We start from the raw sequence: 24,098 nt of genomic DNA on the forward strand, positions 1-24,098 counted from the left end.
TGTGAGGATTACACATATGGTACCTGAGCACAAGTAACCAGTCATGTGGCAGAATGTAGATTAGTATAAATGGGTTGTTTTGAGTTACAAGCTAGTCAGAGAAGAGCCTAACCATATGACCTAGGTATTTGTAAAAATAATATGAGTCTCATGAGTCATTATTCTAGGAGCTTAGGCTCAGTGGGAAAGTTCACAACAAAATGGTGCCCAATATGGGATACGGAATCCAAACTAACTGAGAAAAGTCCTGGGTAGAGGCACAAACTCTTCCCCAAACCAAAATAGCTTCTAAGCTCTGTTTGTTTAAGAGAAGAGTCTGGGGCTGGAGAGATGGCTCAGTGGTTAAGAGCACTGAGTGCTCTTCCAAAGGACCCGGGTTCAATTCCCAACACCCACATGGCAGCTCACAACTGTCTGTAACTCCAAGATCTGACACCCTCACACAGACATACATGTAGGCAAAACACCAATGCATATACAATAAAAATAAATAAATTATTTTTTAAAAAAAGAAAAGAAAAGAGTCTGGGGGCTTGAGAGATGGTTCAGAGGTTAAGAGCACTGGCTGCTCTTCCAAAGGTCCTGAGTTCAATTCCCGACAACCACATGGTGGCTCACAACCATCTATAATGTGATCTGATGCCCTCTTGTGGCGGCCAGGTGTACATGCAGGCAGAACACTGTATACATAATAAATGAGTATTAAAAAAAAAAAGAAAAAGAAAAGAGTCTGGGGGCGGGGGAGGCAGTAATGCTCAAAACCTCCACTTTACACAAACATTAGTGGGCTCTCCAGGGATCAAAGTGCAAACTAGGATTCAGCTACACACACTGAACAGGCCGCTTGCCCCACCTTGCTGTGCTCAGCCCTTAGCCTGGCTGACATAGGGCCAGAGGCCAGTGGGAACCTGCCCGGGAAACAGAGGGCAGCAATGAGAAGGAGACTGGAGTCAGGCATCTGGTGAGTACAGCGCCAGAACTGTGCAAAGCACAGGCTGGTGAAGACAACAGACCCCAAGTCAGAGGCTTTGTATGACCTGGCAAGCAACAGACCAACCCAGGTTGGCACTTGGGCCCAGACAAACGGTGGGAATGTGAGCCAGTTTTAGGCCAGAGTCAGAGGAAAGGCCAAAACACCTCTTCCTGTGAGCAAAGCCACAGGTGTTCGGCCACGCACAACACAGCATAGGAAACAGGAGTCAAGTGCAGACACAGAAAGCCTCTGCTCCCCCCCTTCTCTCTCTCTCTCTTCAAATTCAGTCACCCAGGTTAAAAAAACAAACAAACATTTAAACTTACATTTTAATGTTAGAGAGGGAAAGAGACTGTATGTGAAATATCATAGGTAAATTATGATTTAAATTTGATAAGATAAAATCCCTAAAGACAGAATTAAATAAATTGAAAGGAATAAGCCACGTAAAGATGGGAAAGAGTTTAGATAAAGTTATTACAGAAGGCTGAGCATGGTGGCACACATTTTTAATCCCAGCACTCAGGAGGCAGAGGCAGGTGGATCGCTGTGAGTTCAAGGCCAGCCTGATCTACAAAGCGAGTCTAGGACAGCCAAGGCTAGCAAAGAGAGACCCTGTCTCAAAAAACAAAAAAACAAAACAAAACAAAACAAAAAAATGATAAAAGAGAAATAAATAAATGCACACAGAAAGTAAATCTCCAAAGAAAGGAAACAGAAAGAAAAATGGGTAAAGATGTCTCTGAGGGCACATGGATACTAAAACATAAATAAACACATGCCTTTAAACCTAGCACTCGGGAGGAATAGGCAGAGCCAGGGCCACACAGAAAAACTCTGTCTCAAGAAAATTAGAGCCGGGCATGGTGGTGCACGCCTTTAATCCCAGCACTCGGGAGGCAGAGGCAGGTGGATCGCTGTGAGTTCAAAGCCAGCCTGGTTTACAAAGTGAGTCTAGGATATCCAAGGCTACACAGAGAGACCCTGTCTCAAAAAACCAACCAACCAACCAAACAAACAAACAAACAAAAACAAAAACAAAAATCAAACAAACAAACAAACAAACAAAGAAAATTAGAGAGAGAGAGACAGACAGACAGTCAGACAGATATCACTGTATAGGAGGACATTTGGACCCCATATAATCTTGCTTTGATTATCAATATGAAAAATGTTGTATGTCAGTGATGATGGCAATTTTATGCATCCTCTTTAAGAGAGGTCAGAATAGAACAGACCTAAATAAAAAAGGGACAGCTAAATTAAATCAGTCTATACTTAAAATGACTTTAAGCAGGAGGACAAGAGGTATGTTATGTTGGGAAAGGAGCTTTATGTTTATGTCAGCAGAAACGGAGAGGCTTTGAATTCCATCCAAACTGAGAAACATCAGATCTGAGCTGGGCGTGGTGGATTATTAATATTTACTATTAACAGGTATAATTATTGTGTCGGTTATTATTTAACCCACTACCATATCAATAAGTGAAACAGATACCTGTGCTCATCTGGGCGGCAACCAGATCTTGGGGACCAGTAATCAGCATTAGAATACGTAGTACCAGACTAACCCCAACAGGCTTTCTTTATCTATTAAGTATAGAGTATTCTATCTGCATGTATGTACTCCTGCAGGCCAGAAGAGGGCATCAGATCATATTATAGATGGTTGTGAGCCACCATGTGGTTGCTGGGAATTGAATTCAGGACCTCTGGAAGAGCAGGTGGCACACTTAACCACTGAGCCATCTCTCCAGCCCCACCCTCCCAAACAGGCTTTCTTAAGACAACCTTTTTCCCAATTTTCTTGGGCCCTCCAAAAGGAATATTATACCCCAAATCAGCAAGAAGCAATATTAAGAAAATGGCATCCCATCCCCTTAAGGCAGGGTGGAAGGTTTTAGTTGTTCTACTGGGTGATGGATACTTGTTGTTAAAAGGGGTTGGTTACAAGTTATTAATATTCTTGATCAGGGAAAAAACCAGGTATAGAAACTTAGACTCAGGGATTTCTCTCTTTCCTTTTCTTTTCTCTATTATTTTTTCTTAGGTAAGGGGAAAGAGATTGTCAGGAAAAGGGGGGAAATAGAGGAATATGTATAGAAATGATATAGGAACGATAGAAAAAAAGGTAGAGTTTTTAATCTGTTCTTCAACTATAGAGGTATTGTTATTCTCAAATATTCTTGATACATTGGTAGAGATATGTATATTGATACAGAAAATGGTTATTTTTGCTTATATTAGTATAGATTTTAATATATTAGTATAGGTTATTGTATATTGATACAAATTTAAGTTATTTTTGATACACATGTACATATGTTTTGACTCTTGTATAAGGCGTTGGACCTGTACAACTCATTTATAAATACAAGGTTTACTTCCAGTCCCATTCTGTTGTTGTTGTTGTTATTGTTGTTGTTGTTGTTTCTGAGACAAAATTTCTTTGTGTAGCCTTGGTTGCTATAGACTCACATTGTAGACCAGGCTGACCTCGAACTCACAGGGATCTGCCTGCCTCTGCCTCCCGAGTGCAAGTGCTGGGATTAAAGGCGTGCGCCACCACACCCGGCTACTTCCAGTCCTTTTATTTATTTATTTTTAACTGTATCCAGTTTTATTAAAGATACTTTTCATAAACAATTATGGTATTTCAGGCAGGACGTGGGCAGACAATCATTAACCGTATACAAGAACTTCCAAACTCCCATCTTGTATAGACTGTCAAAATCAGAAAGCCACTATAAAACCCAATGAAATCTCCATTAAGTGCTTTGAAAAGCTTAGCGTGAAGGTTGACATTTCACGTTAAGGATGTTGTTTAACAGCTTTTCACAGGCCGACCCTGACTTTCAGGAAATGAAATGGAAATGGCAGAATTATCTGAAGATCCACAGTCTTTTATAAAATGAACCACCGCTCTTCTGAGGACACTCAATGACATCACTGCAAAGTCCAGATTCCCCAATAGACTGGAAAAACAATTTTGGGGATCAGATTCCAACAGGTCTCTGGTTTTTGGGGTTTTTTTTTGTTTTGTTTTGTTTTGTTTTTCAAGACAGGGTTTCTCTGTGTAGCCTTGGCTGTCCTAGACTCACTTTGTAGACCAGGCTGGCCTCAAACTCACAGCGATCAGCCTGCCTCTGCCTCCCGAGTGCTGGGATTAAAGGCGTGCGCACCACCACACCCAGCAGGTCTCTGGTTTTAAGGGAGTTAAGTCGATGTTGATGGTATGGGGTAGGAGGATATAAAAGTGAATTTAGTTTTCCCACATCATGAGGCATTTTGTGCCATGGTGGCCACATATGTCAACACCAGGATGTCTCTTGGGAGCCGACAGGAGCCCTTGAAATTTATTAGGGAAAGATGTTTTCCATCATTAATCAAGCTTGGGAGACATTATGTTAGTGACACACGCTCCTTCCTCCCCCCCCCCCAAAAAAAAACAATGACGTGTTCTGTGTGCTAACATAATAGCTTAAAAAAAAAAAGTTAAAACAAAATTCTGCCTTTATAAAACTTGATAAAAAGTAATATTTCAAACTGTACAGTCACCAGAAGTACACAGTTATCAAAAATGCACACACGGGGACTGGAGAGATGGCTCAGTGGTTAAGAGCACTGACTACTCTTTCAGAGGTCCTGAGTTCAATTCCCAGCAACCACATGGTGGCTCACAACCATCTGTAATGTAACCTGATGCCCTCTTCTGGCCTGCAGGTGTACATGCAGGCAGAACATTGTATATATAATAAATAAATAAATCTTTTTTTAAAAAATGCACACGCGTCAGTTGGCATCTCCAGCACCTCCGGCTTTCTGTGCCTGATCTGCCTTGGCGTCTCCATTTTCCGTGGGATTATTCGCATCTTTACCGGCATCAGCTTTCCCCTTCTTCCCTTTGGGTACCTTCTCTCCCGTCTTAGGCTTGGGCTCCGGCTCTGGAGGAGCAGGTTTAGCAGACAACCTTGCAGGTCTTCTCTGCGGCTTGTCCTTCACCTTGACTTTATCCCCTTTAGTATCCCCTTCGGCCTTTCTTTTGGGCATGGCGGCGTTTCGGGGGGCGGGGGTGAGGGACGTCGGGGCTGAACGCGGGGGATACAGTGGCGTGTGGGTTTGGTCCCTCCGGGGCTCAGTGTCGATGCTTCTTGACACAGCTCCTTCCAGACCTTTTAGAAGCTGCTCTTACAAACTATGTAAGATAAGTAAGTGATGCAAGTTAATAGTCAATGAAACTCATAGTCATGTGAGATACTAGTTTGCTTTGTCACAGAAATTTACATTGTAGGTTAAACAGATAGCAAATAGCCAGAATAAGCAACATTTGCCTATTCTGACATCCTATAGATAGATAGTTAAGGACTGTGCACTATGTAAATATATAGATAGATCAATGGCCTTTAGAAACCTCAAAGACCTGCAGAAAATGGCATTTAAAGATGTTTTATTATTTTATGGCCTCTCCTAGCAGCACCCCAGTCAACTTAAAAGATGATGATGAGCATCAAAGAGCCTCCATTAGGAGATGGCTTCAAATGTGGCAAGCTAGCCACCAAGCAAAGAGAATTATGCCCCTTCTCCCCTCTAACCTTATTTATCTTCTACCTAGTGTTGGGGTGTTGGAAGGGTTTGGGGTGGAGAAGTGAGAAAGAGATATAAGGAACCAAAATAAAAGTGGATTTTAAAAGTACGCCTACAGTGTAATGTGTGTGTAAACATGCCATGCCATGTATGAAGTTCAGAGGACACTTACTGAAAGCTCTTTCTCTCCTTTCATTGCAGTCTCTGGTGATGACACTCCAGTTGTCAAGTTTGTGTGACAAACTCTTTTATCCACTGAGGCATGTTACAAATCCAGTAGTAATTTTATTCCATTTAATTTTTAGGAAATCAAACCCAGGACCTAGAACATCGAAAGCAAGATCTTTCCCAGTCCAACAGCAGATTTTTTTTTTAATAAAAAAAAATATGTGTTTAAAAAGTTTTCTTTATTTAAAAAGTAATATTTTGGCGTGGGGACGTGGGTGCTTTTGGAGGGGCCTAAAAACAATCTGACTGACTTAGGACTAGCCTTCTTCTTCTTCTTTGTTGAGGGTTACAAATTCAAGGCAGACTTCCAAAGAGTGGATGCTGTCTTACTTACTTGTCTGCTGTTGTGATAAAGACATCATGACCAAGGCAGCCCATAGAAGGAAAGGTTTATTGCAGCCTATAGTTTCAGAGGCTGAGTCCACATCGTGGTGGGGCACATGGCAGCAGGCAGCCATAGCACTGGAGCAGTAGCTGAGGGCTCACATCTGATCCACAACCAGTGGGCAGAGGTAAGAGCTAACTGGGCATGGCAAAGGCTTTTGAACCCTGAAAGCCCTCTCCCTAGTGACACACCTCCCCTGAAACAGTTCGACCCACTGGGGACCAAACATTCAAATAGATAAGCAGGCCCATACTCATTCAGAGCAGTACCAAAGATGCTCTTCCAGGGTGCAGCTCCCGAGTAGAAGCCTTTTCATACCCTAGCATCCAAAGCATCTCCCTTTTCTCCAGCCCCAGCTGGTACGAAGTCTTGCTGACACTTGTGCTCCCCCTCCCTTTGGCTAGTAGGCTATTGAGACAATGGACCCCCGCAGAATAGGACATGGCAAAGGCTGGCAATCGGGTATCAATCAGAGCCAGAGCTTGTCTCCCTCCCAGAAAGAGATTTCCTACAGTTTCGACAACTTGTCAGAGCACTTTGCAAAAGAGACTGGAATCAAGACAATGATGGATCAGCGATGGAGGATGCCCACGCTTTGACCAAGACTGCCCTTTATTTAAACCTAAACCTCATGTCAGGGCTCTAAAGGTGGTGAACAAGTTTAGGGATGGGGATGGGACCACGGGGCCTCTTTGTCCTATTCCCAATGTGGGAGAGGAGTCGAATGTGTCGAATAAGACCCCTTTGTTTTTTGTTTTTTCTTGTTTTTGTTTTTTCACTATTGATCATCTCGTTATTGTCCTATCGAGGGCACCTGTCCGTGCCTAGCTTGTTAGGGCTGCCAGGCTCCAAGATCTAAGCCTATCAACTCCAGTAACGAAAATATCAGCTTCTTCCTACAGGGCAACCGGGGTCTGGTTATCTTTCAGCCTAAACTTCTCCGCAAAGATAATTTAAAAGGTATTTAAGGCATGTCACAAATTACACAATTTACACAAATTACAATCCATCTGCTTTCAGTGAAAACAACTTGTCTTAAAGCGACGCAGCTGAAAAATATCCAACACCTCTTCTGCTACCTTGTGGCCTGCTGTTGGACCTAAAGTTGTTTTGTTTTGTTTTGTTTTGCTTTGCTTCGTTTCCTTATCGTTCGGGAAACTGCAAATACAATGGCAGCTCTTCGCCTTGGCTCTCCCTCCGCGCAGCCGCAGGACGCAGGCGGGCTGGACGCGGAAGTAAGGGCTGTTCCACTCTCGGAACCCTGAGCGTTAATCTTTAAGTTGGCTAGTTAGACTCCTTTTCCTTTGCATAAAGACTTAAACAAAAAAAAAAAAAGGGGGGGGGGGATCAATCGATGGTAATAAACTAATTGCTTGCGAAGTTTTAGGAAAAAATGTGTCTTAAAACTCTTCCAAACCTCGCTACTAAAACACCGCGCTGACTCGCGCAAGGATGACAAGGCATTAGAACCTCTGGAATAGAACGCGCGGTTCATTCATTCTTTTGACAATTGAGGGCTTGTCAGACACCAGACTTTTGACAGACAGCTGATCGTCTATCGCGCCAGAAACCTTTGTTTTTGGTGCTGTGGAGATTAAAAAAAAAAAAATGACAAGAATAAATGAGACTAAGCGTCCAAAGGGAGCGTTCACACGGTTTTTTCCGCTCTTCTGGCGTCAAATTTCTCTCACGGATTCTAAATTGTCATTTTCCAGGCTTCCGCCAGGGGGATGGACTACAACTCCCATGATACTCGTGCGCCGCACCTTATTTAAGGCTTCACTTCGCTCCTTGGCCACGCAGGGAACGACTACAGTACCCAGAATCCTATGCTCCCCCGCCTGGGTGTTTTTGCCCCTCTCTTGGCGTTGAACGCGGTAGTGGCCATCCTGAGTGCCAGGCCTGGGGTTCTCGGTGTCCTTCCCCGGGTCACGGGCGAGGCGGCGACTTGACTTCTGGGCGCTAAGCCCGGGAGCGCGCGCAAGCGTCTTGCCGCCCCTGCTGCAGGTTCGCGTCCCGCTTTGCTCCTTGCGCAGTTCGGCTCGCGCCCGCCGGGACGGCCCGGGACTGACGGCCCCGGGACAGGGGTGACTGTCGCGGCTGCTGGAGCAGAGGCGAAGCTGAGGCCCGGGGAGAGGCGACAGCGGCGAGAGTGCCCGGGGAGAGGAGGAGGAGAGAAGATGGCGTCGGAGATGGAGCCTGAGGTGCAGGCCATCGACCGCAGTTTGCTGGAATGTTCTGCTGAGGAGATCGCAGGGGTGAGTGCGGGAGCCCGGGAGGGATACGTCCGGCCCTCGCAGGCCGCGCCCCGGAGGAGGAACAGGGTCCTGGAAATCCCGGAGTCTGCCAGTGACTTTGGGTAACAGCCACGCTGGCCGTGTCTTGTGGGGGGAAAGGACCCAGGAGGCCATGGAGCCTGCTCCGCGCCTTCCGTGCTCGGGGGTCTCCAGGCGCCCTGACACCCGGCGACTCTACTGTGGCGCTTTCATTATCCCTAATTACCTTCACCCTCCATTAAGTCTACAACACTTGGGCCTGTTTTGTCCTTTATGCCGGCTGTTGGGAGACGGGAGGGAGCGAGCAGCCTCCCAGCGTTGTCGTATAGTCGCCCTACTTTCTCTTCTGAGTCCTTTTCTTGGGATAAGCGGAGCTGTGTCTGCGCTGTAGCACCCTGTCCTCACCCCCATCCAACTTCGTTGCTGGGACTGCGGGGCGGAGGGGGGGCGGCGAAGAGGGGGTACCCAGGCCTCACACAACACAGCCCCACATCCCCGCTCGGAGCTTTTTAAAAAAAAAGTTGTTTTGCACTTATTTATTTAATTAGATGGCAACGTTGGTGCCTGTGTGTAAGGTAGTGTCCCGACACATTTGCTAATTTTTTTTTTTTTTTAGGAGTTGGGAAAAGTTGGACAGGGAACAAACGTTATATAACTTTGAGAAAGCAGCTCTGGTTAAACAGATGCAAGCTCGTTAATGATAGAGTTGATCACAGCATTATCAGCAGCCCTGAGGCCCTAACCTTAAGCCATTCAGACTTAGTAAGGACTTAAAATGTAATATGAGCAATGCTGATACACATAGCAAAGTGATCAAAACAACTTAAGCAAACTCAAGTGTCATCTTTTGCCAGTGAGGGCAGGGAACACCAGTCAGAACAGACTGTCCAAAGTGAGGGTGTGTGGCGCAGACAATTGGAGCCCAGCGTGGAGGCCTCCAGTTGAAAAAGCTAGGAAAGGAGTGACTCTGAACCCATCAGCAATGTTGGGACAGTAACTGGTATATGCGGCTGGTGATGAATATTTGGAGTGAATTGATGAAACTAAGAAAGTTCAGGTGGAAGCCAATGAGAGGGTAGAGGGGATTATTTTAAAAAAAAAAATTCATTGTTGCCTGATGAGATTAAATTTCATAGGTTTTTTTTCCTCTTTTCTAATACTAAGGTGTGCAGTCTGTTTTCATGTACTTTCTGTGTGATAATGCACAACCAAATTATTTTTCAAACCCCCATCTGCCTTTGATTTATCAAAGAGATTTGGAAAAGAAAATGAAAACCCTGTTATAAGAAAGTAGGAAAGTAAATAGTAAGTGACTTGGTATCCTTTTCTAGTTGTCAAATCTCTTCTTTGTGTCAAAATGTTTTTTTTTCCCTCTCCCACTAAATTTTTTGCATCTGTTGACTGGTGGTGACACCAGCTGTGTTACCCCGTTCTAAAAGTGATGAGGGTACCCTCAGTTTGCTGAAGTTTCTGAAGAAGCCGTTTGTAAAACCAGTGCTGGAGGCTCTTGCTCCCAGCCTTTAAGTGGTGAAAATTTCAAGCAGATGGAGTGGGGGAAAATTAAGGGAAATGGAACAAAACATTTAAAAAGTTTATTTTTTATTTTTAGTTATGTGTATTTGTGTATGTCTGTGTTGGGGTATGTGCATATGAGTGCAGGTGTCTTCACCCTGTCCAGAAGCATCAGATTCCCTGGCACTGGAGTTACAGATGCCCAGCGAGTGCTGGACGAAGAGTAATAGTGCTGCTCTTAACCGCTGAGCCGTCGCCAGCCTCCATCAGAAACTTGTTAACCTGCGCTTATCTGAGCTTCTGAATATCTCCATCTGGGCTCACTTTATTGTTAAGCGCTTTCCTATATAGATTTATGAACTTTCAACTTCAGGTAGAGCAGAACACATGCACAGTAGGGTGGATGCCATGCTTTTCCCCCTCCCCTACTGTCCCTCCCACCCCCCCCCCCAACTCCACCCCCGCCGCCGCAGGGTGTTTCTCATCTGGCATTATTATGTCTGGAGGGCTTTACTGGCTATATTTGGCCAGAACTCAGTACTGTTCTTTCAGCCTTAGGCCCCAACATGGCCTTTGACCACAACTGAAAATTAGAGTGGTGTTTCCTCTTAGGTTAAAAGTAAAGTAAATTTTAGTCAGCTGTGCTGGTGCATGCCCTTAATTCCAGCACTGCTGAGACCAGGAAGCAGATGTCAATTTCAGGCCAGCGTGGTCTACATAAAATTCCAGGGCAGCCAAAGATATTAAAAAAAAAAAAAAAAAAGATTTATTTATTTATTATGTATTCAGTGTTCTACCTGCATGTAATACCTGCACACCAGAAGATGGCACCAGGCCTCATTATGGATGGCTGTGAGCCATTATGTGGTTGACAGGAATTGAACTCAGAACCTTTGGAAGAGCAGCCAGTGCTCTCAACCTCTGAGCCATTTCTCCAGGCCCCCCACCCTTTTTTTTTTTTTTTTTTTTTTTTTTGCTTTTTCAAGACAGGATTTCTCTGTGTAGCCTTAGCTGTCCTGGACTTTGTAGACCAGGCTGGCCTCGAACTGACAGTGATCCAGCTGTCTCTGCCTCCCGAGTGCTGGGATTAAAGGCGTGCGCTACCACGCCCGGCTTTTTTTTTTTTTTTTTTTTAGAAGTACATTTCAAAGAAGATTAAATAAAGAAAGCAGTTTTTGCAGAATTTAAACCTCTATAATTGGCAATTTTATAAGGCCAATTCCATCTTAACTTAATAAGTACTAATGCCCTTGGTGTCATTATTTTGAAATGAGCTTGCTGTTTGTTCCAGGCTATCCTTGAACTCACATATCTACCTGCTTTAACTTCCTGCATGCCGGACTTACAGGCATGTGACAGCATACCTGGTCTATGAGCATCAAGTCTTGAACACTGTACTGACACACTGTAGTAGGCAAACGAAAGACTTTGCAGTTGCATCCATTTCAGTTGTGACTTTAAAGGGTCACTGAAGCCAGCTGCTGTTAGTCTTCTCACTCTTGGTAGAGGTCACTCTACCAGAATTGATCATTCTGGTATGTCCTAATGAGTGATTATCATTTAAAGCAGTTCATGATTTCCCCCCACCCCCACCCCAAGCATAAAAAGAAATCCAAAGTGTGTTGGATGGTGCAGATCTGTAGTCCCAGCACTCAGGAGCCTGAGGCAGCAGGATCACTTGGGAGTTCCAACCCAGCCTGTGCTATGTAGGGATCCTTCTCTCAAAAGACAGGCAGAAAGGAGAGACATTTGGAGGTGGGTAGATGGCTTATTCAGTCAAATGCTTCTTTTCTCCCCCCCCCCCCCCCCCCCCCGACAGGGTTTCTCTGTGTAGCCTTGGCTGTCCTGGACTCACTTTGTAGTCCAGGTTGGCCTCAAACTCACAGCAATCTGCCTGCCTCTGCCTCCCGAGTGCTGGGATTAAAGGCATGCGCCGGGTCAGTCAAATGCTTCTTCACGCAGCCATGAGGACTTGAGTTCTCTCACCTGTAAAGGAAGGGCTGGGCACAGCAGGGTGTGCCTGTGATCCCAGCACTGGGGAGCAAGAGACAGGATTCTTGGGGCTTAATAGCAAGCTAGTCTGGCTGAATCAGTGAACTCCAGATTCAGTGAGAGACTTGTTTAAATAAGGCAGCGAGCAATTGAGGAAGACATCTGATGCCTGACACCCCCAGCGTGCACGCACACACACACATACACACACAGCAAGCAAGAGATCTCAAAATTGTCTTATCATGAACTTGAACACCTGTCGGGTTGTGTGTGTGAAGAATGAAGGATTGTGAGTAGGCACGCGTGTCCAGGCGGGCTTGTGGAGGCCACAGAGCATCCTGTGTAGTCTGTTCTACCCTCCCATCTTCATGTGGACTCTGGGGATTAAGCACAGATGACGAGGTTTGCCAGGCAAGCTCCTTTAACCAATGGGCCATCTTGGCGGCAGTCATGCTGGGTGTTTTGTGTGTGTATTACTTATTTCTAGCGTCGCACTGTGGACTGTGTTCGGGAGGAACAGCACACACTGTATGGTTCAGGGACTTGGGTGCGTTGCTAGAGTTGTGTGATCACGACTTCTCTTTTATAATGTTTTCGTCATCTTTCCAGAGGAATATGTCCCTCTCCAATCCCCCAGATCTCCAAGCTGTAAACAACTGCTAACCTATCTTCTGTTTCCGTAGATTGTTTATTCTGAACACCATATAAATAAAATCATACAATGTATCTTGTGATCGTCTCCCTTTTTTCACAGATGTTCACCACTGTTGTAGGATGCATCATTACTTCATTCCTTTTGTTGCCGAACAGCCCCTTGTGCATCTGGGTATCCTGTGTTTTATCCACTCGCGAGTGGAGAGATGTTTGGGCTTTGATGATTTTTGGATATGTGGAATGTGCTACTGTGTGTGTGTGTGTGTGTGTGTGTGTGTGTGTGTTTGCGCGCGCACGCGCGCGTGTGTGTGTGTGTGAAAGAGAGAGAGAGAGAGAGGTGAGTGTGTCTGTGTAGAGATGTGAGTGTGCGCCTTTGGTTTCTCTTGGCTATGTCCCTGGGCCTGGAGCTGCTGGGTCAAATGTTAATAACTCTTTTGAGGAACTGCCAGTCTGTTTTCCTAAGTGGCTGCAGCATTTTGTATCCCGTCAGTAGTGCACGACAGTTCTTAGTTTTCCGCATCCATGCCAGCGTCTGTCTGTTTTGATTATTGCCATTTCATTAGGTGTGAAGTACTTTCTCCTGATTTGGGTTTACATTTCTTACTTGATCATGATGCTGAACACTTGTCGTGAGTTTATTGCCCATTCCTGTACATTTTCTACCTATATCGTAATGTAGTTTTCCTCCTACTCTGCTGTCCATTTTACCAGTAGGGTTTGCTGCTCTAAAACTAACTCTCTTGTTGGGTAGCCTTGTTTGAAAGCAAACCAGATGTGCTTAAAGGATGCGATTTTAATTGGCTATAGAATACTTAGAGTAATGAAGGAGGCTAACCTCTAGGGATTCTTTTGTTTTTGTGTTTGTATTTCATATATGCTCTCAATCTCAAGGCTTAAATGTAACATTCAATAAAAAGAAAGCTACAAATGTTGTCAAAGCATGTTTACTCTAGTAGAATGAGGTGGCAGTTTCTTTATTTCTTTGATGGGCACTTACAAGGTAGTAAATGCTTATTATTCTAGTCCGTGTGTCTGAAATAAGGACAAATGAAAGTGCAGCTAAGTTAGAAATCCTGTTAATGTTTCATGTGGAAGATTCAGATGCATTTAGCAGGTGAGAACCGATAAAAAGCTGTTGATTTTATTATTTTGAGAAATAAGTGAGCAGTCATTGTGAGAGACAACCCTAAGTTTTTCTTGCTTTATATAATGATCCATATTAAATTCAATCAGCCTAAGGTGCCTGTAAGAGTCCAAATATATTAGGTGGCATCTAACTTTTCACACAACAATAGTAAACTTTTGTTCTTGTTTACTTGTTTTGCAGTACTGGGTGTTGTAACCAGGACCTTTTGAGTTCTGTACTACTGAACTATACCACCAGCCCAGTGGTTTACTTTCTTTCTTTTAGTTTTTTTTTGGTTTTGTTTTTTGGTTTTTTGAGACAGGGTTTCTCTGTGTAGCCTTGGCTGTCCTGGACTCACTTTGTAGACCAGGCTGGCCTCTAACTCACAGCGATCCACCTGCCTCTGCCTCCTGAGTGCTGGGATTAAAGGCGTGCGCCACCACGCCTGGCAGTGGTTTACTTTCTAGAGATGGGGAACATATGTCAGCCCTTGTAGCTAGGTTTTGAAGTAATAGCACATAATAAAATGATGTTTAAAATAAGATACGTGTTTTTCTAGTGGCATGTTTCCTGTGAGGACAGTAGTCAACTTTTTTCTTTCCTCTGATTTATTTTCAACTTTTAGTTATGTGTATGTATGTGTGGTCATGTGTCTGTGTGTATGTACACATGTATGCAGGTGTTCTCAAGGGGTCAAAAGAGGCCATCAGATCACTTGGCTCTAGAATTCAGTGGTCGTAAGCTGCCATGGGAGTCCTGGGGCCTGAGTTCAGGTTCACTGGTTGCAGCCCCTGTCCCTTCTCCAGTCCAAGCTTCTTATATATAAACTTTATGAACAGATTTGATACATCTGATGTTGGAACCATAGTAAATACTGCATAATTTCTTCTAGGAATCATCTGATTTTTTATTACAATTCTGCAAAAGTGGTTTTAGGAGAAATGGCAGCATAAAATAAGAAAGACTTAATTTTTTTCTTCTTTTAAATGGCTGCCTCCACTCCCTAAGTAGCTGAGGATGAGCTTGAACTTCTGATCCTCCTGCCTCCATACCCAAGTGCTGGCAGTATAGGTGTGTGTCCCAATCCCCCACCCAGTTCACCATTTTAAATGTAATCTTTTTGAACAATTCGTGTTCTCATTCATTCTCTTGTGCTTGCTTTCTTACCATGGTGGGCTTGGATGCAGGGCTTTGCTCATTTGAGGCAAATCCTTTCCCCCTAAGCTGTGTCCCCAGTCCTTTCTTTTTTCAAAAAATCTATTTATTCAAGACTTAGTTCTGGCCAGGCTTTGGTGTCATATGCCTTTAATCACAGCACTCAGGTGGTGGATTTCTGTGAGTTCCAGGCTAGTCAGAGCTATATAGTGAGACCCTGTTATCCCCTCTAATTTGTGTGTGTGTGTGTGTGTGTGTGTGTGTGTGTGTGTGTGAGAGAGAGAGAGAGAGAGAGAGAGAGAGAGAGAGAGAGAGAGAGAGAGAGAGACAGAGACACAGAGACAGACAGAGACAGAGGGGTATATTCACATGAGTGCAAGGATCCACAATGTCCACAAGAAAGTGTTGGATCCCTTCGAGCTGTAGTTACAGGTGGGTGCTAGGGACCAAACTCTAGTCCTCTGTAAGAGCAGCACATCCTTTTAACCTCTGAGCTGTCTCTCCATCCCCTGAATTTATTTTTAAGTGTGTTTGAATGTATGTCATTATATTTGTTCTTCATCCTGTCTCCAACTGGGGGAAAAAGGTGTTAAATAAAACCTTTCATAGTCTTGTCAACTAAAATTGTATTCAGTCTTTTTATTTTTTCATTCGTAAAGAGGATGATTTGATAACCTTTTTGGTTTTTTTAAGACAGGGTTTCTCTGTGTAATAGCCCTGGCTACCCTGGAACCCTCTTTGTAGACCAGGCTGGCCTGGAACTCACAGAGATCCACCTGCTGCTGCCACTGCACCGGGTGATAACCTATCTTCATTTTCATGACAATGGGTAAACAATTGGACATCTACCCTTGGATGTGCCAATAACGCTATCATTTAAAACTCAGTGAGTCAGGTGTGGTGCTTTTTGGGCGGCTGAGGCTAGAGGGTCTCTGACAGTCTTATCTACATACAGGTCAGGACAGCCAGGCCTGTGTACAGAGGCCCTGCTTTAGTAGAAGTGGATCATTTTATTTCACGTTTTGAGGTTTATAATCTTTTTCTTGGTGTAGAGCCGATATGGCGCAAAGAAATTTAAGAGAGCAATGGGCCCTGGGCAGGGGGGGGGGGGGGTCAGGGATGCGTGGCAGGAGGCAAGGGAAGGACGGAAGGAGAGAGGGAACGGTTCGAGGATGCCTTACCTAGGAGTCCATGGGTGTAGTTTAGAGACTTACTGACCCTGCTGCAGGCCTGCAGCCCCCCTCTGCTTGCTCTCTGTGGGGGGCATTTTTCTGGAATGTAAGTACAGTGGGAGTGTGACCATATTTGCAATTGTTCACTGGGCTACCCAAGTGCTCACTGTGGAAACCTAACCAAAGGGGAGGGAAGGCGGGAGACGGACTGAAAGGACTCCTTTCAGGAGACAAAGCACATGCACTCAGGATGACTAGAGATGGCCGTAAAGCTGTGTCAAGTGAGACAGCAGGACTTCGCAGACCATGCCAGGGATGACCTTAAACATAATGGGAAGGCATATGACACGATCAAGTTTGTACTTGTCGAAAACTACCCCAGTCGTGAGTTTGGAAAAAGTTCACAGAGGGACAAGGCTTGTGGGGACCCTAAGAAGGCCATGACTTTACCATTCTTGGTGATGGGCTGAGGAGTCCTCTAGGGAAAAAAAATCAGGAGAGTTTTAGGGTGCCTGCCTGATGGTGAAGACAAAGCAATTAGATGTTGAGTGAAGGAGAAGAAAGGTATTTTAGGTTTAAGAACTTAGGTAAATATTAAAGTTCAGAAATAGGATAACAGATTTTGATGGTGGTGGAAGGATTGGGAGTTCAATTTTGGGCATTTTGACTTGGTACTTGTGTATATCCAGGTATATCCAGATGTATCCATAGTAGTTGGAAGCAGCCAGGCGTGGTGGTGCACACCTTTAATCCCAGCACTTGGGAGGCAGAGGCAAGATGGTCTCTGTGAGTTTGAGGCCAGCCTGGTCTCTACAGTGAGTTACAGGACAGCCAAGGCTACACAGAGAAACTCTGTCTCAAAAAACAAACAAAACAAAAAAAAAGTAGTTGGAAGCAAAAGTTGAGGCACAGGAAAGGGATGTATTTAGTTTGTGTTGGTTTTTTGTTTTCTATTTGGATTTAGTAGGGAGAGCCAAAGGGAAAGGATTTATAGAAAGAAGTTGGTCAGAGAAAGAATTAGCCAGGCTCTTGTAATACAACATTCATGAAAGACTACTCGTGTGCGTGTGTGCGTGCATGCGTGCGCGCACACACCCACCCACCCATCTATCCATTCATCTCTGACATGAAAATCTCTGTCACAATTGGAATAACATTTGAGCAAAGCATTAGAAGTCAAAAGAATATAACAGCTGGGGTCTGAATAAGGAGAGAGGGGAGGACGGTAGGGACACATATGTCAAGACTAAAGGGACAACTTTGTGGAATCTGTTTTCTCCTACCTTTATGGGGGTTCTGGGATTGAAATCAAGTCATCAGGCAAGCACTTTTACCCACTGAGTCACCTTGCTGGCCCAGATTAAATTTAATGTACATCACTATAAACAAATTATGATTATTATTAGGTTTTTTTAATCAAAAAAGAAGTTGGGTATAATTACTCAAATTAGCAGTTATTTGACCTTATTTAAAACTTTGTTGTTTTCTTTTTCTAAAGAAATGGCTGCAAGCAACTGACCTCACCAGGGAAGTATACCAGCATTTAGCCCACTGTGTACCCAAAATCTACTGCCGGGGTCCCAACCCTTTTCCCCAGAAAGAAGACACCCTGGCACAGCATATCTTGCTGGGACCCATGGAGTGGTACATCTGTGGTGAGGACCCTGCGCTGGGATTTCCAAAGCTTGAGCAGGCGAACAAGCCTTCTCATCTCTGTGGCCGAGTGTTTAAAGTGGGGGAACCTACATACTCCTGCAGGTAAAATACTACACTTCTCCTGTAAAACTTTAAATTTTTATTTCCAAATTATAAAATCTATGCATTTAAAAGTCCACAGCTTGGACTTTAAAATGGAAACAAGTATTCATGAAATGATTTCCTAGATCAAGAGCCAGCCTGTCCCCAGCACAGAAGCCCCTGGGGAACCGCCATCTCTCTGCTGGCCCCAGTTCCTTCCTTACCCTTCCTGATGCAGCTCGCTGACAGTGACTCTTTGATGCTCCCATTGTTCCAGAACTGGCTGTGGAGCCCCATCATACTGTCCTTTGTTCCGTTCCTGTCACTTCATTAGCTTTGGGGTGCTTCTACCTCCCTGGCATGATGAGATGCCCACAGCTTTCTGTGTTTGCTGTGACCTATATGGAAAACCAGCCATTTCTCTGAGGAGTTTCTTTTTAATTGGGCATGGTAGAAGGTAGGACATGTGTGCTGCGCGGGCTGGCTGATACGAGATGACCTTAAAAGACTGCTGAACTTGAATCTGAAGGAGGAGAAGGAGGAGACTACTGTGCCCTGACCCTGTCTGACCCTCCGTCCCTGTGTCATCGTTAGCACTTTGTCCTTCAGAAATTCTTTATGCATAATAGGCATCATGTGTGCATGTGTATGCGCAGACTATCTTAACCGTAAGTATGCACACATACACACAAAAAGGAATATATGGACTGGCTCAAGTGGGTTAAGGCCCCTGCTGCTAAGCCAGAATTTGATCCCAGGGAGCACTGATGGAAGGAGAGACTTCCACACACACTCATGGCACTCAAAGCTTTACACATGTGCCCATGCACAGAGAATGAATTAATGATAGCAGGCATGTGAGCCAGGGGTGGAGGCACATGCCTCTAACCTCAGCATTCTGAGGCAGAGGCTCGTGGATCTCTGTGTATTCAAGGACAGCCTTCTCTACATAGTCATTTCCAAGACAGCCTGGTCTACATAGAAAAACCCTGTCTCAAAATGAAGAAAAGAAAAGAAAAAAATAAGTATACAGAATTGAAGTTTCTGTTTGACAAAAGTGTAGCATCTTTCCATTCAGTTTACACAGCTAGGTAATATTCCACTGTGCTGACATACTGTTGATAGAGGTACTGTTTAATGCTTAAAAAGCATTTTCCTATAAAACTCAATTTAAGTAATTAGGGTGTCTGGGTTTCCATATTGGTTTCCCCTGTTATGGTGGTCAGAATATCGATTCTGTGAAGCACTGTTAGATTAGGCTCCTTGATATTATCACGGTCTCTTTGAGTGTGCTGTTGGTACTTGGAGAAGAGCCCAACCTTGTGATTTACAAATGAAGAAGCTATGTTCCAGCGGGTCCAGCAGTGTCTTTGTACCCAAAGATACAATTCCAACCGCACATTTGTATGGTTTTAAATCTAAAGTCTGAATATTACCCTCTGTCTTTATTTGATTTTTTTTAATAATCTTGACACTTTTGAAGATTACAAACTAGTTATTTTGAAAAATGTTCTTCAAGTTGAGTTTGTCTGTAAATGGACCTTGTACCTTTGGCCAGATTGCCATAGAGATCAGAAATCTAATCCCGTCATGTGGCCTGTGGTCCCATTGATCACTTGCTGTCTGCAAGCTGTCTCTACTATGAAATGACTGTCCCCCATGTAATCAAGAATTTTGTCGGAAGCACTTTGCTACTATTGGCTATCCTTATCTCTATAAAACTTTGAGTTTCTTTGTTTTTTAATGTTTTCTGCGGTGCGCTCCATACCTTAGCCTCACACAGTAGGAACCTTTGACGTCAGCAGCTCTTCCATACTGCTGGTGTTCTCAGAGAGCATCCTTGGTTCCTGGCACACGGTGCCACAGTGACATCTTGGATTTCTCCTCAACCATTTTCCCAGGAAACTGGTTTTCATAGTAGAGAACTGTGTTTAGCAATAGGGTAGTGGCCAGGGTCAAGTGTGCTCAGTGCTTTGGGGTGTTGGTGCTTCTGGACCCTCTCGTGGGTCTGCATTTTATCTGTCCAAGCACCGAAATGGATTCCAGGGTCCAGAGTGGTTTCTCCCCTCCTAACCCACCCCCCTCAGGGTTCTCAGTTTGTGTAACTCCTGCTCTGCCAGGAGGAGCTTAAGTCCCATCATCTTTCTGTGGACAGCCATGCCTTGGCTCTTGCCTCCAGCTGTGAGCAGGGACTTCCTTGTCACCTCTCCTTGGCACGGTTTGGGTAGTACTTACTCCAACCTCGCCTTCCTTGTGTCTGCCCAGAACTCCAAAGCCTCCTAGTTCTCAGCCTCCTAAACTCCAAGTGTCTTTGTGGCGCTCTCTAGTCCACACCACTCTAGGAAGCCTGCAGAGCCTGCCCCTGACTTACTGCTGACTCCACGCCATCTTCTGTCCTTGGATGAGTTCTCAAAGGAATCGAACCAATAGAACTTGGCAACATTATAAAAGAGCGTTTGCTAGAATGGCTTACACGGTGGTGTCTGGGGAACCCCAGAGTGGCTGGCTCCATTCTGGACCCAGTAGTGGCTCAGTCCATGAGCTTCATACCTCACTGCTACCAGTCATGGGCTGAGGACCTGAATAATTCCCAGAGAATCCACTAATCTTTGGCCCAACAAGCTGGAGTCCAGTGTCCTCTGCAGGCACGTAGAGGCATGCTCTCTCACACATGCACATCCACACCCAGAGGCATGTTCCCATACACGTTGCCACACACACACAGGCATGCTTTCACATACATCACACACACACACACACACACACACACACACACACACACGAATAAACAATAAAACATTGTATGAGTTGATGGTAATAAATTTTTGTTTTTGAGTATTCTTGTTTTGTTTAATGGATAATTTCTTGTGGACACTGAAACTCACAGTGTGGCAGTTGCTGTTGGGAATTGTTGTCCCTAGGAAGAGCTGGGGAGTTTTTGAGGTAGGGAAAGCAAAACCTCCAGGTTCCTAAGAGGTTTTGTCACACCCTAGAGAAAGAATTCTGGGGCCTAAGTAAGGAATTTTGATTAATTTTATTGCAGAGACAAGTGGGCATGCAGGCTTAAAGAGAGGTTTGTGCTGCTGGGGTTTGGACAGCTGTCCTATGGGCAGACTGGATGGAAAGGAACTCTCCTGAGCTGCGGTGAATCATCCTTAGGAAGGGTCAGGGAAAGCCTTGGAGGGCACTCTCTTTCTGTCCTTACGTGCAGGCTGCAGGTGTGTCAGGTGCATAATAGGAACAGCTGGTTTTGCAAGGCTGCAGATGTCACCCTGGTGAAGCAAGGATGACCGTCACGGCGGCTGGCCATCTTAGTCCCAGCCCCCTTGGGGTTGTGCTGTGGTGTCGTGTTGAGTAGTCACAGGATGGCCTGAAGTTGCGTCAGCAGCTCACCTCCATGCAATTTGACCCTTAGTGGAAAGTTAAGTTGTAGTGTGGTACTGCTCCTACCACCAAGTACACACAAAGGCTACATATGAGCAGCATGCTTGGGCTATAGAAAGAGCTGTTCGTAACTCAGAACCATGGGCTTGACCCGAACTCACATCTCCTGTTACCGCAGTTGCAGATGTGAAGTATGTATCTAGGGCCTCAGACAGAACAGCACGTATTGTCAGCCACATTCGGGGCTACTGTCTAAGTACAGGGGGCAGTAGAAAGGGGACATTTTACTGCTCTTACTTTAAATGTCTTTAATACTGCTATTAGTTGGATATTTCCATTTTTGTTCAGTAGTATTTATTTGACAACCAGCTTCTTTTGAAAGTGTTATTCAGATTAAATATAGAAAAAGTCTCCCATTCTATGTTTTGTAGCCTCAGATATTCACTCTTGAACCCAGTTAATCAACATGGCAGGTGTTGCCTTAGTGTGTGAGATATCCATGTCTCATTTGCCACTCCGTTTGTTGGGGTTTTGTTTTGTTTTGTTTTTACTATACACAACCAAATCAGGAAACTGTCAGAACTATCTTGAATTTAATTTTTAAAAAGAATTTATTTATTTATTTATACGTAGTGTTTTGCATACATGTACACATGTCTACCAGAAGAGGGCACCAGATCTCATTATAGATTGTTATGAACCACCATGTGGTTGCGGGGAATTGAACCCAGGGCCTTTGGAAGAACAGACAGTGCTCCTAAGCCCTGAGACACCTCTTCAGCCCCTGTCTTGAATTCTAGCACTTAGGAAGGCAATGGCAGGCAGACAGCCATGAGTTCGAAGCCAGCCTGGTCTACCAAGTGAGCCCAGAACAGCCAAGGCTACACAGAGAAAGCCATGTCTCGAAAAACCAAAACAAAAACCAAAACAAACAAACAAACCCAAAAAACAAAAACTTCACCTTTAATCCCCAAACTTGGGAAGCAGAGGTGGTTGGAGCTCTTTGAGTTTAAGGACAGACACAAGTATAGTGCGACCCTGTCTCAAAATAAAAGAGTACCATCAATGTTCAGGTGTGGCCTTCACCTTAGATGCCACTTCCAGCAGAAAGGTGTCAGCTGTGATGTAAGGGTTTGGTTAGCTTATTAGGTTAAGTCTTCCCAAACCTGTGGAGAAATGGACTGTTCTAGTCAGTATGTGCTCCCTTGTACACTGCTCCTGTATGGAAGCGAAACCCCTGTGCTTGATTTCACTGGGTGAAGATCTAACAGCTTTGGAGGACTGGCACCGTTATCTTGGCACTCCTAGAAGGGTTCTCATGTTGCGGGAAAGCATGTTCATTTTTGGCGCTCTGATTTATTTGTTCTCTTTAACTTCACAGAGACTGCGCAGTCGACCCCACCTGTGTTTTGTGCATGGAGTGCTTTTTGGGAAGTGTCCACAGAGAGCATCGGTACAGGGTCAGTAACGTCCAAGTGGCAACCACACATAGGACTGACTGTTATTCTAAATAGCGTTGTCTCATCTTAAAATGTAATGGATGAGAGGGCAAGCTGGCTGACCTGGCTGGCTGGGTGGGTGCTCCCTTCCCCATCGCCGCTCCACTTGGGTTCTCTCCTAAAGTTATGTGTTCAGTCAGGAACAGAGTTCTCCCCCAAATGCAGGACCTGTCTTCAGTGAGGGTGATCTGCGCCCCTCACTAGAGCCCCCAAGCCAGTTCTCATTTAAAGCCTAAAGATTTAACAGTAAAGGGGAGAGAATGGTTTTAACTGTGGGATTTTATTTTCATTTTTAGGAAATGTAGATTGTTGGTAGATAAGCCAGGCACAGGCCAAGCCTGGGCTCTTCCCAAGGAGGGAGGGGACTCAAAGACTGAGGAAGAGCGCCCACAAATCAGGCCATCTGTGCCGGCTGTCAGCCACTTTGATCTGGTATTTTAAAAGATTATTAAAGAGGCCTATGCTACTTACTATATCAATCAGGGCCCACCTCTAGCACCTGAGACTTTTTTTTTAAAATATACAGTGCTGTCTACACATACAGCCGCAGGCCAGAAGAGGGCATCAGATCACATTATAGATGGTTGTGAGCACCATGTGGTTGCTGGGAATTTAACTTAGGATCTCTGGAAGAGCAGTCAGTGCTCTTAACCACTGAGCCATCTCTCCAGCCCACACCTGAGACTCTTTTATAGTCTTTTTATGGGTAGATTATCCCCAAACCTGCCCTTCTTCCTCTACTGGAGATGGTTTGTCATCATTCAGAAGGCAGTTGCCAAGAGGAACTTTTAGATAAAATAGGAGGGAGGGAGCTTCGGTGCTCTTCCTAATTCCAGAGCCCTCTTGGGAGCCAGTTTGTTTTCATTCACTCTACCCCAGTGTAGATGATGATGATGAGAAAAAAGACTGTATATAAAATCAGTTGTTTTCACTGCTCTGTCTAGTGTTTGGTAACAAGAGCACATGCAGACGGCCGCTGCTTCCCAAGGGGCTGCCACCCGTGCTTCTTGGTGCGCATCTACATCTCATGGGAACAAGAGGGTTGTGCGAACTGACATCATTATACTGCGATGCAGAGCACACAGACGCGTACTTTGGGCAGAGTGAAATAGACTTTATTCTAAATATTGGTGCATCTGAACTAACCCATTCCTAACTCTCGCATGGCACTTTTTTAAAAGCAGAATTTCTGATGTACCAGTTATTAGCCTGTAGGTTCTGTCTGGCCAGGCTTAGCAACTAGTTGTGTAGCTCAAGGAAGTGTGACTAATTCTGAAGTCTCCAGGTGATAACAGAGTCTCAGTGAGCACTTTTTAGGAGTTGTTAAAGAAGAAAAATTGTTTCCTTGAACCCACTCTGTTGCAGCATCATTAGCACAGGCAGCAGGCGCTCCCTGGCGAAGCCCCAGGGAAACCTCTGCA

At 44.7% G+C, this 24,098-nt stretch overlaps 2 protein-coding genes across 3 annotated transcripts in view; one reads left to right on the plus strand and one right to left on the minus strand.

Annotated features, from left to right (window-relative positions):
* Window positions 1–4,765: 4,765 nt before the first annotated feature.
* Window positions 4,766–5,023, minus strand: LOC127195291 (non-histone chromosomal protein HMG-17-like). The gene has a single exon (XM_051152667.1). The coding sequence runs from the start codon at window positions 5,021–5,023 to the stop codon at window positions 4,766–4,768; it is 258 nt and encodes an 85-aa protein (XP_051008624.1).
* Window positions 5,024–7,995: 2,972 nt separating this feature from the next.
* Window positions 7,996–24,098, plus strand: part of Ubr2 (ubiquitin protein ligase E3 component n-recognin 2) — an 86,333-nt gene continuing 70,230 nt past the window's right edge. For both annotated transcript variants that reach the window (XM_051152852.1, XM_051152853.1), the window contains exons 1-3: window positions 7,996–8,428; window positions 17,556–17,815; window positions 22,560–22,638. In XM_051152852.1, the coding sequence (XP_051008809.1) occupies window positions 8,351–8,428; window positions 17,556–17,815; window positions 22,560–22,638 (417 nt within the window). In that variant the 5' untranslated portion in view covers window positions 7,996–8,350. The remainder of the gene's footprint in view (window positions 8,429–17,555; window positions 17,816–22,559; window positions 22,639–24,098) is intronic.

This window comes from Acomys russatus, chromosome 11 (assembly GCF_903995435.1).
Source record: "Acomys russatus chromosome 11, mAcoRus1.1, whole genome shotgun sequence".
Classification (NCBI taxonomy): domain Eukaryota; kingdom Metazoa; phylum Chordata; class Mammalia; order Rodentia; family Muridae; genus Acomys; species Acomys russatus.